We start from the raw sequence: 13265 nt of genomic DNA, 5'->3' as shown, positions 1-13265 counted from the left end.
GAGTCACTTACGTCATTTAAAATTTTCTATTTTTCATTTTTTCATGTTAAAAAAGTAAAAAAACACTTGAAAAGCTTAGATATAATTTATTTAACCTAGAATATCTAAAATATTTTAACACATAGTCAATATAAAATTATTAGGAAGATATTTTACATTCTTTTTTTTTGTAGTAAGTCTTCAAAATCTGGTGTAGTTTACACTTAGAGCTCATCTCAAATTCAAATTAGCCACATTTCAAGTACTCAGTAGTCGCATGTCGCTAGAGGCTATTTGGTTTGTGCTGGTCTCAGCCTATTGATAGTGGTGCTAAGGCTAGAAATGCTGAGGGGACACTCACCTGCACCCCAGGTGAGCCTCCACAGACATTTCCCCTTTCAGAACTAATGTTGTGGCTGGACTAGCCCTTGTAGTTCTTTTCTTTATTTTTTATTGAAGCATAGTCAGTTTACAATGTTGTGTAAATTTCTGATGTATATTCATTTTCATAATAGGTTAGTTACTAAAAGATACTGAATATAGTTTCCTGTGCTAAACATTATAAACTTGTCCATCTATTTTAATATGTTTAAAATTTTTTTTATTTATTTTATTTTGGGGGGAGGGAGGTAATTAAATTTATTTACTTGTTTATTTATTTTTAGAGGAGGTACTGGGAATTGAGACCATGACCTCGTTCATGCTAAGCATGTGCTCTATCACTTGAGCTATACCCTCCTCCAGGTTGTTTATCTATTTTATATATAGTAGTTAGTATCTGCAAATCTCAGACTCCCAGTTTATCTCTTCCTACCTCCTTCCCCACCCTGGTAACCATAAGTTTGTTTTCTATGTCTATGAATCTGTTTCTGTTTTGTAAATAAGTTCATTTATCTTTCAGATTCCACATATAAGTGATATCATATGGTATTTTTCTTTCTCTTTCTGGCTTACTTTACTTAGAATGACAATCCCCAGATCCATCCATGTTGCTGCAAATGGCATTAATTTATTATTTTTTATGGCTGAGTTGTATTCCATTGTATAAATATACCACAACTTCTTTACCCAGTCATCTGTTGGTGGACATTTAGGTTGTTTCCATGTGTTGGTTATTGTAAACAGAGCTGCTATGAACACTGGAATGCATCTTTTTGAATTATATCTATATCCCCAGGAGTGGGATTGCTGGATCATATGCTAAGATTATGTTTAGTTTTTTGAAGAATCTTCACCTTGTGGTCCTTAATAGGATTGCAAGGCACCCTCAGCAAGAACCATCAGGGAGCTTTGAAAAAACAAGGTTTATTATTCACAGGTTTCACAGGGTACAGAGCACTGCCCTGGCCACCCAGCGAGGTCACTATTGGTTTGCTATTCATCTAGGAGCCAATTTAATTTCAATTCAGAAATGGTGATCCAGCAGATAACTGTTTTAGAAAAAATTGTAGGCATCTCCCACATCCTAGGAGGGTGATCAAAACAGCCCAACTAGGATAAAGTGAAATCCAGCTCTCTATTACATGGCTCCTGACCATTTGGCAAGACAGTATTTATGGTCTTTGGGTCAAAAGGCTTTGCTTCCCAAACTAAGACCCGAGGTGTGAATGTCAGGAAGGAAAAATTAACAGCATCTGGTTCATCACTGCAGGCTTTCTCCCCATCCTCCCGTGCTCACGCTGTCTTAAACTGCTCCGGAATGTTCCAAACATCCTCTCCATCTCTTGATAATCCTCTTTTCTTCTTTCCTTTGCTACCCTCTTTTTCCAGCGAGAAACAAGGTTCAGCAGAAAACAGCCGAAGGGGTGGGAAGACAGAAGGAAAATGGAACGATGAAAAATAGCAAATCTTGCCCTCCTACCCTCGTGCCGCCAAGCCTTAAGAATAGTCAAGGAAAACGGTGGTGGTCCCTGTCCTGAGTCAGCATTAGGACCTCTGGTGTGAATTGAGGCAAAAGTGCGCCCTCTGCAGCCGAGAAGGGGTAGTACTAGCAGCGAGTCTCCAAGGGGGTCTGAGATCTGTCTACTCTGCAGACGCGAGGCCAGCCGGCTGCCCGTGGTTTCAGAGGTGGCCTCTGGAGGGTGCGACCAGCCTGGGGAACACATTTAGCAGGTGCACTGGGTCTTCTCCTTCGGAACCTGGGCTATGAGGACGGGACTAGAATCCAGGCAGAGGTTACTCCGGGCGCCCTCCCCGTACAATTGCAGGCTGTTGCGCGCGATTAGCTCCCTGGCCATCAGCAAGAAAACTTCATCAATGTTCTTGGACTCCTTGGCAGATGTCTCCACAACAGCCAGGAGGCCGTACTTTTCAGCCAGTGTGCAGGCATCCTCGAACAGAACGTGCCGTTCTTCCCACATGTCACATTTGTTCCCTGGGAGCGAGAGAGAGAAGCAAATATTCTGGTAATTAATCTGTTTGTTTTTTTTTTTAAGGTGAACTTTTTATTTATTTATGTTTTTTTTTTTTTTTCCCGGGAAGGATTAGGTTTATTTATTTATTTAGTGGAGGTACTGGGGTTTGAACCCAGGACTTTTTGCATGCTAAGCACATGCTCTACCACTGAGATATACCCTCCCTGCAAAAGGTGAACTTTAAAAAGAACATTTTAGTTCTTTATCCGCACATGCATGCATTCACAAATAGTGATTGAGGGCAGATTTACTGAAAAGGAACCCACAGATGAAAGGAGTCACTGTCTTATTCACTTTAAGTGCCAGGAAGAATGGGCTGGAGGGGTGTGTTTTAGCAGCCAGGACAGGTGGAGCCCTTGTATTTTGGGTCCCATCATTCCTGTCAAGTGTGACAAGATAAAGCCTGCCAAAGTGAGTCTCCATCTTCTCTCTTCTTCCTCCACATCTTGTTTCTCTTTTGACTCTTTTTCCCCAAGTGTTGGAGACTGTGAGATGGGGCCTGGTCTAGCTGAGGAGACTGTGATGAGGATTTGCTGGAATGAATAGAGAAGGACCGAGCTATAACTTACATACAATAAAATGCACAGACTTTAAATGGACAGGCCAATGAGTTTTGACAGACGTCTCTGCCCCGTAACCACCATCTCCCTTAAGACATAGAACATCTGTGATTCCCCTAGAAAGGTCAGTGGGGGACTTCATGAGGCCCAGGATTGGCTGTAAGAGGAAAAGTGCTTCATTTTTTTTCTCTTCCTCCTCAGTCCCTACATCCATCCAATCACTGGACTTTGATCTCTCTGGGGCGGGAATCTAAAGGTGAAATTACTTTCTCACCGGATTGGTTTTACCAGACATCAAGATTTATTACAAAGCTATTGTAATTAAGATAGACCAGACCAGTGTTTCCTTATGGTCCCTATAAAGAGAGTTTTTAGACCCTTTTTCCCCTCATTCCCCCTCCCCCCAAGAAAAGCATTAAAACTTCTTATTTGGAAACAAATGTAGATTCATAGGACATTGCAAAAAAATATATATGTATGTATATATTCAGGGAGGTCCAGTGTACTTTTCACCCAATTCCCCTCAATGGTAACCTCTTGCATAACTACAAAAGAGTATCAAAACCAGGCAACTGACACTGGTACAACCCACAGAGCTTATCAGATTTCACCGGCTATGCACACACTCCTTTGTGTGTGTGTGTGGTGTGTGTGTGCAGTCTGATCACATGTGTAGGTTCCTACTACCACCACTGCAGTCAAGATACAGAACAGTTCCATCACCACAAAGTGCTCCCCTGTGCTACCCTTTCCAACCTCCCACCTGCCCTATTCCCTAACCCCTGGTAACCACTACTGTGTTCTCCATCTGTCTAATTTTGTCATTTCAAGAATGATATGTAAATGGACTCATCCAGTAGGTAACCTTTTGAGTTGGCTTTTCCCAGTCAGCATAATTCCCTTGAGATCCATCAGAGTGATATATGTATCTGTAGTTCCTTCTTTTTTATTGCTGAGTAGTTCCATGGTATGGGTGTGCATAGTTTGTTTAACTATCCACCCATTTGAAGTGAATTGAGTTGGTTCTAGTTTTTGATTATTATGAATAGACCTGCAGTGAACATTTGTATACAGTTCCTACAAAATTTTAATACCACAAATACCCTGCATATCTGGCCCATGGGAGGCCACAAACCACTGTAATAGCTAAGATATTTCTGCCCCCCTCCAAGAGAATGCATAGAACAGACCAATGCAATAGAATAAAAGAACTGAGAAACAAACCCACGAATATATGTATCCTTCACAGAAAGATGGTACCACTGAGCAGTGGAAAGGTTTCCTTTTTAGTAAATGGAACTGGTGCAATTGCATCTTAATGTGAAAAGTTACAAATTTTTGGCCCAAACCTGTCACCATAAAACAAAATCAGTGCTAGGAAGGTAAATGTAAAAGGCATAATAAATTATAAATACATATATACATACATAAAGCAAGCAAGCTTTGAAAGATAATGTAAGACTATCTATCTTGATGTGTTTCAACTAGGGGAAATTTTCCTAAAAAGGACATAGGAAGCAATAATTATTAAGGAAAAGATTGATGGATTGACATATATTAAAATTAGGTGTCTGTTTATCAAATTACACCATCTGGTGAGTAAAAAAGGTAACCTCCAGGGTAAAAGATGTATTTGCACACATATAACTGACAAAGGGCTCAGAGCTCCTTCAAGAGAACCAGCTTCAAGGAACACAGGTGACCACAGCCCAGCTGTTACCCCTCCATCTTCCACCAGCTGGTGCAGAGGCCCCAGCACAGCGGGGCACTAATGGAGGCCCCCACCGCAGAGATCAGGATTCCATTCCTCGGCTGGCAACTTTGGCTCAGGGCTGATTGAGCCTTTCTTAGAACTGTGCTCAGTCTGAGACTCTTCCTACCCCATCCTTTTTCCTCCCCTCTCTCCTTCCCAGGGGCAAGTCTGCATCACACAGGAGACTCTCCCTGCCTCCTGTTCTCTCCTCTTTACCCTCCCAGCCTTTTCTCCCCATAAATCTCTTACATGTCTATCCAGTCCTGTCCTGACATCTTCCTGGAGGACCTGAACTGACATAGACTCATTTCCAGAAAAGATCAGGTACTCATAGGAATCAGTAAGAAAAAGATAAACAACAGGTAGAAAAATGGGCACAAGAAAGGAGACCACTCAGATGGCTAACAAGCGTGTGAAAAGGTGCTCAACCTCATCAATGAACAGGGAAATGCAAATTAAAACCACCAGCCGTATCATGACTCACTTATCAGGATAGATGAAATGAAAAGGTCTGAAAAGAGCGAGTGCTGGCGAGGGTGTGGAACAACTAGAACTCACAGACCCTGCTGGCAGGAGGATGAAATCCAACAGCCACCTCGGCAAGTGGTCTGAGATGATCTACTAGAGTTGCAAGACCATGCACGTCTGCTCCCAGGTACGTACCCAAGAGAACCGTGTGCCCACGTGCATCAATAAACACATATGTGTATAGACAAACAACAGATAAGGATGCTCAGAACAGCAATTTGCCTCATTGTCCCAAACTGAAAATAACTCAAATGTCCATCACCAGCAGAAAGGAGAAAGACTAGGCTCTGTATTCTTGTGAAGAAAAGTTATACAAATTATGCAAAAGAATAAATTACACTTATAGGCGACAATGTGGATGAAACTCATAAACTTGGTGTTGAGGCAAAAAAGCTTAGACAAAAAAGATATCGGTATGATTCCATTTATAGAAAGTTCAAAGACAACAGCAAAACCAAACTGCAGCATTCAGAACTGTGGGGTCAGGTGGTCAGATGATAAGGAGAAGGAAGGGAGAGGTCACCATAAAAGGCAAGTTGTATTTCCCTTTGCAGAGGAGAGGGAGTCACCAGAAGGGGTGTGAAGGGAAGGGAAGGTGCTGGCAAGATTCTCTTTTTCCACCTGAGGAGGGTAGTGTTTACACAGGTGTTTCCTTTGTGACAAATCAATGTTGATGTCCTTTCCTCTATATGTGTCCAATAAAAAAGGTGGGGGAAAAACACTTTCTCATAATGACAGTCACCAGCCTGGGCAATGCTAGACGTAGATCATAATTATCTCCAATGGTTAAATCCAAGGACTTTTTTCAGGGGACATTACCCCTTCTGGGACTGTGGTAGGCTGAAAAATGGTCCCAAAGACACCAGGTTCTAATGCCTGGAAACTGTAGCTGTTACCTTATTTGGAAAAATGATCTTTGCAGATGTGGTTAAGGATTCTGGATTAGCTGGGTGGGCCCTAAACGTAACCACAGGTATCCTTATGAGAGCAGGGTCGAGGAAGACTTGACTCCGCACACAGAGGATGTGAAGAGGGCCAACGCTGGAGTGGTGTGGCCAGAAGCCAAAGAATGCTGGCAGCCACCAGAAGCTGGCAAGGCAAGGGGCAGTCTCTTTCCTAGAGCCTCAGTGGGGTCCTGCTGACACCTTGATTTTGGCCTGGTGATACTGATTCAGATCTCTGGCATCCCGAACTGAGAGAGACCACATTTCTGTTTTGTTTTGCTTTGTTTTGTTTTGTTTTGTTTTTTGAGTGGGGTGATTAGGTTTATTTATTTATTTTTTAGTGGAGGTACTGGGCATTGAACCCAGACTTTGTGCATGCTAAGCACTGCACTCTACCACTGAACTATACCCTTTTCCCCAAACACAGTATATTTAGCTCTTTCTCAGTCCCATAGCAGCAACCTGTGCTCTAGGATCCTGTTAAAATGAAGATTCTGATTCAGTGACTCTGGCGTGGGTGGGGCCTGAGTTCAGGCACTTTTAACAAACCCCAAAGTGATGCTGATGCCGCTGGTCTGCGGACCACACTTTGAGTAGCAAGAGCCTAAACCCACTTGTCGAAATTAAGCAGCCACCTGGTAGACAGTAGTGTCCTTAGGAGGGAGGCAAAGGCCGCTCTGTTCACAAAACCAACATTATAGGGAAGTGATGGAAAAGTAACACTTTTCTGAATGTACAACAGGACTGCACATATTTCAAGCTGTGAGTTCACTTTGTGTATTTGAAGTTGCTGTTAACTTTGACGTTTGCTTGTTGTTAAGATTTGATAAGGATCTTACCAGGTGGGAGAAGTCATTTGAGAGTGTAGTCAGTCTTATTCATCTGCGTGGCTCCCCTGGGGATTAAGAGCCATCTGGTGCTGTGAACTTCAGACTGCAGAGAACTTCCTGTGTGGTCTGCACAGGTGTGTGTGTCGAATCAGCCAGGGTGTGCCTTCATCTAGCTGTCCGGGCCCCATCCCACGTCTTCCCACTCGAGGGTGGGGCCTTGGAATCTGTATTCTTAACAAGTTCACACCACCCCACTCTCATTCACAAGTGAATCTGATGGGAATTTCTGGCCCAGATGTTTTCTGAGGTCTCGTCCACCACCTGCACTTCTATGATTTCACATTCCACTGTCAGCAAAAGCTGAGCAGCTGTGGGGGTTGGTGGAGGAGGGTAGCAGGCAGAGTTAAGAAAAGTTAAATGCTTTGAAAACTACATACCGATCAGCATGATGACCAAGTTTGCCGCTCCGTATTTCTCTATCTCGTGAATCCAGTGGGGAACAGACTCGAATGTGGACTGCCGGGTGAGGTCGTAGGCGATGATGGCCGCGTGGGCGCTGCGGTAATAGCTCTGGGTGATGGTCCGGAAGCGCTCCTGGCCAGCGGTGTCCCACACCTGCATCTGGAGAAGGGCGGGGAAGGGGGGTCTGCATCAGGAGCTCCCACGCCCCATGAGGACCTGCTCACCTCAGTTGTTTCCTGAGTCTCACTTCTAGGGCCCAGGAGTCTGCTGCTCCCAAGGTAACCTAAATGTGCTCTCAGGTTGGGAGCTACCACCTAAGGGATCCTTCAGTCGGAGAGGTGGATCCAGTGTCCTGGGGTCTGGTGTTCTTTTGTCTTTCCACCACACTCATCCCTTCATCCAGATTTTGGGGTTTATCTTTTGAGCCTGACCATTGATATGAACACTGGCAAAGGTGATAGCATTGGCTGAACTCTTGATTTTAAAAGATCACTCAGCTGTTCATGGATAGAAGCGTCCTTATAATACTCCCTTCCAAATTACCATCCCAGGCAGTGGCACCAATTGATATTCCTCCACCAGTAGTGTGTAAAGGTACTCGTTTCTTCACACTCTCACATTATTTATAAATTATATTATAGAGTTATTTTTAAAAGAAAGTTTGCAAACATACACAAAAATAGAATAAAACAGTGACCCCCTCATATATCCATAGTATTATCAAAATTTTGCCCCCCTTGCTTCACATAGCCCTTTCTGTTGATTTCTTTGAGGTGTTATTTTAAAGAGAATCCCAAACTTCATGTCATTTCATCCCCACTCACATCAGTATACATTCTTATAGGGGGCAGGGTATAGCTCAAGTGGCAGAGTGTGTACTTAGTATGCACGAGGTCCTGGGTTCAGTCCCCAGTACCTCCACTGAAAAATTAAACCTAATTACCTCACCACTGCAAAAAAAAAAAAAAAAAAAAGGACGTTTTCTTACATAACGATGACACCATGATCACTACTAATAAACTTTTCAATAGTGCCTCAGTGTCATTTAATACTCAGACCATATTATTTGACACAACATTGTAAAAAGACTATAACTCAATAAAAGAAAGTAAAAAAAAAAATACTCAGACTGTATTAAAATTTTCCTGATTGGCTCCAAAATGTCTTTTTACTATTGTTTCTATTTAGGAAGGATCCCAAACAAGATCCACTTATTACATTTTCACCAACACTTTGTGATCTTTTCTAATCAAACGGGTAAAAGATATTATTTCACTGTTATTTTAGTTTCACTTCTTTAATTATGAGTGACAATGGGCACCTTTACACCTTTACATAAATGTAGGAGCCAGTTCTGATGAAATCTGTGAAGTAGAGGTTTTGACCAATCGGAACTGCCCACTTTTGCATTGGGTTGGTCTTTTTCTTAGATATTTATCAGAGCTCTTTTCCCGTTAAAGAAATTAGCCCTTTGTCAGTTTCATACGTGCAAGTGTTTCTTTCCAGTTTGTCATTCAGCTTTTGACTTTGTTTATGGTATTTCTGAGGACATAGAAATTTGACCTTTATACAGCTATATAGAAATGTATAATTTGACCTTTAGATAATTAGATTGAGCAATATTTTCCTTTATGGCTCCTGGTCTCTCGTCTTATTTTAAAGCCTGATCTCCCCATTCCACAAAATAAATACTTCCATTTTTTTCCTGCTACTTTTATGATTTCATATTTTATATTCAGATCTTTCATTCCTCAGTCACGTGTTTCAGGTTGGGAACCCTGGCTAAAAAGAGGCGGAGCCACCCCTGTGCCCCTCTGACCTTCACTTTCTTGCCATCGATATCAAGGGCACGCACGGTGAAGTCCACCCCAATCGTGTTCTGCTGCCCCTCTGCGTAGACCCCGGATTTGAAATGCTGCACCACACACGTCTTCCCCACATTGGAATCCCCGATGAGGATAATCTTGAACAAATAGTCAAAGTTCTCGTCTGCTGCCCTGGCTGAGCTGGAGAATTGCATGGCTCTTGCCACCTGGAATGGACCAAGGAAGAAAAGGGATTCAGCTTCTCTTTAGTGAACAGCTACCAGGGGGCTGGAACAATTCTCAGCACTCAGGATTGAAGACAGGACAAGACAGAGGGAGGTCACTGCGTCCACAGCTCTAACATTCCTGTGGGAGAAAGACACTAATGACTGGTCAGGTAAGAGGGAGCTGCCCCTGCAAACCCACACCTGCCCTAGGTGGGCTGACATTACTTTAGGGGTGTCCTGAGAAGGAGGAGGTTCTACTGCCTTTCTCTACTGGGCCCAGTACACAGTCAACACCATCAGTTGACAGCAGTGCCCGAATTTCTAGCCACAGAGACCACGTGCCCCCTGCTCCAGCAAGTGCGCAGTGAGCAGAGGATGTCCGTGAAGACGCCCACAGCAGAGTTTCACCTGCCATTCATCAGGCCCAAGACGCGCCTAGCTGTCAACCTATCTCCGTTTTACATGGGAGCATGTCTCCCAACTACTGGAAGACTGAATGGCTGGGCAACCAGCAACAAGGACCAACACGACCTGACAGAGAAGTCAGTTTCAGAAAGAGTCGCATAGACTTTTCCTTCTGGTTGGCACCTATATTTTTCTTGACCAGGAAATTAGGATTTTGAGAGTATTCAAAAGGAAAACTGTGGTTCGAATGTTTGTGGCATCCTCTACTGTAGGCTGGAAAAGAAAAGTTTCTCATGACAGTGTTTCCCAAACTAACTGGTTATCAGAATTATCTAGGGAGACAATTAAAAATATATATTCCTGGGGCCCATCTCAGATCTGCTAAATAGACTTAAAAATATGTACATATGCACACGCTCCCAGGTCATTCTCATGACCAGCCAGATTTGGGAAGTGTCAACCAACACACTCACCCGCCTGAAACTTTATTCCCACCTTCAGCATCTCTGCTTAAATGTCCATCTATGCTTTAGCATCTCAGATCACAAGGAGCTCACTACCTCCTGAAAAAGTCTATTTTGTGTGCACAGTTCTAACTTCCATGGGGTTGAAATCTATCTCCCTGAGGTTTCCATCTGTTGACCCTCATGCTACACCAGGACTCCTACTTTACATGACAGCCCAGCAGAAGTTCGGAGCAGGAAACATATCCCCTCAAGGTGAAGATCCCTGGCCCTTCAACTGTTCTTCATCTGATGTTGTGTTGGGTCTCCTGATCAAATGTCTCCTAAAAATACGTGAAACCTTATCCCATTTGATGATTGAATTTGATGTGCTGCAAATTGTTCCTATGACTTCCTTCATTTCCTCTAGTTTTATTCTTTGATTTTCTCAAAGTCATAGAAAAGGACAAGTCTGTATCATCAGACAAATTTAAATCTATATGTAAAAATCGAGAGCTTGAAAGAACTGAACAAGGATCCCATACCTCTCCTGGATGCCTCTGAAATCACATGGCTAAAAGATCCGGCAGACAAGAGACACAATCCAAACCACTTTTGTCCCCCTCTGGCTTTTCGAATGGAAGGAAAGCCATTCCACTTCCGGTGTCTTATCACTGTACTTTGAGCTGAGATCTGACTTCCAGGTTCCCCTACCCCATCTCCCCAATTAAGTCCTCAGGGTTTCCACAAAAGCCCCCTTGACCTCAGCCTACCCGCCTGCAAGGAGAGCCACACAGTGTCCACCCTCCAGCGTCCTCCATCCTGCATCCTGTACCCTGCACCTTCCTGGATCACCTGTTGCTTACCTGTCGGGCTCTCTCTCCTCTGCCAGCAGGTAATGTTTGCTCTTTCTCCTGGTTTTCCTTTTGGCTCTCTGTGCCCCTTCTTCCTCCTGCCTCAAGGTGTGGTGGGAACTGTAGTTCTGTCCCCCGGTGTCAGGTTTGGTGGAGAAAGTGAAAGGAAAGTGCAAACCCTCCCCGCTCCCGCCCCGGATCCGGAGCAGCTGCCGTTGGGTATGAAGCATGAGGCGAGGCGCTGGCCAGCACCGGCACACTAAGTCAGCTTTCCCTCCCAGCAGCGTCTCGGCATCCAGCAAAGCCCAAATGAAAAGGACTAGCCAGCTACCTCAGCCAACTTCTTTTGAGCCGCCCTGTTCCTTCTTTCTACTCTTCTCTTAGGCAGCCCTCACCCCCAATTTTTCCTGGTGTCCCCTGTTTGGCTGGGGTCGGCACGGCTACTTGAAAGACAGCAACTTAAAGGAGGGTACAGCTCTGGATTTTAAGTCCTTTAATTGTTTTGTGGACTTGAATAATTCTGAGGAGCCACTGAGAGAAAAGAGGTGAGCCAAAGAGAAGATTTAAAAAAAAGTAAAACGACTTGGAATTTGCAGGGGAAGAAAAAGCTGAAAAAAAATTTGTTTCCTTCTGGCAAAAAAAATCTGCCACAGAACCAAGGTTAACTGGGAAGACCTGGCCCCAGTGCTGGCAGATGCTGACAGATGCTGACAGGAAGCTGAGCTGAATTTTCCTTTTAATTTTTTCCCTGTAGAGTCTGGAAGAGTCACTGCTTCTGATAGCCTTGGAGACTAGATCTTCCCCACTACACGGAATGTACCTGGTAGGCAGTTAAGCTACAGGCACACAGTGCAAAGGAGAAACAACCGGATTGATAAAATATTTAAACTGGTGTAGTGTTTTCAAACTGTGGGCTGAGACCCATTAATGAGTCATGAAATCAGTTTTGGTGGGTTGTAACCAATGTTTTTACAGAAGAGATTAGGAAAAAAATTCAGAATGTATTTCACATAGTAAGGTTAAGTACTGAGGTGTTTGGGTCAGTTGTGTGCCTGTATGAGTGTTCTGGGGTGATGTAAGATGTATTTCCTGCCGTGTATTTCCGCTTGAGATCTAGCACGGAAATAAGGACAATTTATTCACATTATGGAAAGAACATTTCTTTCCATGATGCCTTCAGAAAACCTGTAAGTGATGATTTATCTCACCCCAAATTCCATTTACACATCACTTTCAGGAACCTCTCTTTTGGGGAGGATAAACCCAGCGTTGACAAGACACTGCCAAATACTGCTGCTGCAGACTGCGCTTCGAGAGCCACGGTCGTGTGTATGCAGCTTGAAAACGAAATGTAGGTCAAGATCCATCACAAACATATGGGCAGGGACAGAAAATAAAACGCGTGAGATATCAGTGTCAGTGCAGGTAGGTATCAAAATGTTTTCTTATTCTGGTAATGATAACTGTTAAAGAGAAAAAAACAAAACCCCTGCACTTGGAGAGCATCTGGAAGGAGAAATCAAATGGTAAAATGCCCGGAGGGCTACGGAAGTCAAGGAGAGATGCTGCCCCGCCCTACGCCGACCCTCTCCACCAACATGACTCTAAGTGCAAAGAGCATATAGCTTGGGCTCTGGGGAGAAGGCATCCTTGACCTGGGTGGTGGTGACGACACAGGTTATATACTTACTCTAAACACACACACACACACGTACATTTTCACACATCTGTTTCACAATGTATGTTCAATCATTTTAACCATTTCTAAATGTATCATCCAATGGTATTAAATTTATTCACACTGTTGTGCAGCCATCACCACCATCGATTTCCAGAACTTCTTCATTATCCCTAACTGAAACTCTATATTCATTAAACAGTAACTCCCATGTCGCCCTCCCCCTAGCCCTGGGTAACCACTATTCTACTTTCTGTCTCAATGAATTTGATTACCCTGGGTACCTCAAACAAATGGAATCATACAGTATCTGTCCTTTTGTGTCTGGCTTGGTTCACTTAACATAATGTTTTCAAGGTTCATCCATGTTGGAGCATGTGTCA

The 13265-nt window shown here is 43.5% G+C and overlaps 1 protein-coding gene across 1 annotated transcript; it reads right to left on the bottom strand.

Moving 5' to 3' along the window:
- Positions 1 to 1144: 1144 nt before the first annotated feature.
- Positions 1145 to 11344, bottom strand: RAB19 (RAB19, member RAS oncogene family). Its single transcript, XM_006185351.3, has 4 exons — positions 11217 to 11344; positions 9290 to 9502; positions 7446 to 7629; positions 1145 to 2353 (listed from the first exon to the last, which is right to left on the bottom strand). Exons 2-4 carry the CDS (start codon positions 9488 to 9490, stop codon positions 2085 to 2087), a joined length of 654 nt encoding a protein of 217 aa, XP_006185413.2. The 5' UTR covers positions 9491 to 9502; positions 11217 to 11344; the 3' UTR covers positions 1145 to 2084.
- Positions 11345 to 13265: the final 1921 nt, after the last annotated feature.

The sequence above is a fragment of the Camelus ferus genome, chromosome 7 (genome assembly GCF_009834535.1).
Source record: "Camelus ferus isolate YT-003-E chromosome 7, BCGSAC_Cfer_1.0, whole genome shotgun sequence".
NCBI classification, from domain to species: Eukaryota; Metazoa; Chordata; class Mammalia; order Artiodactyla; family Camelidae; genus Camelus; species Camelus ferus.
Note: the sequence above shows the minus strand (reverse complement) of the source record. Positions and strands in the feature narration are given on the sequence as shown.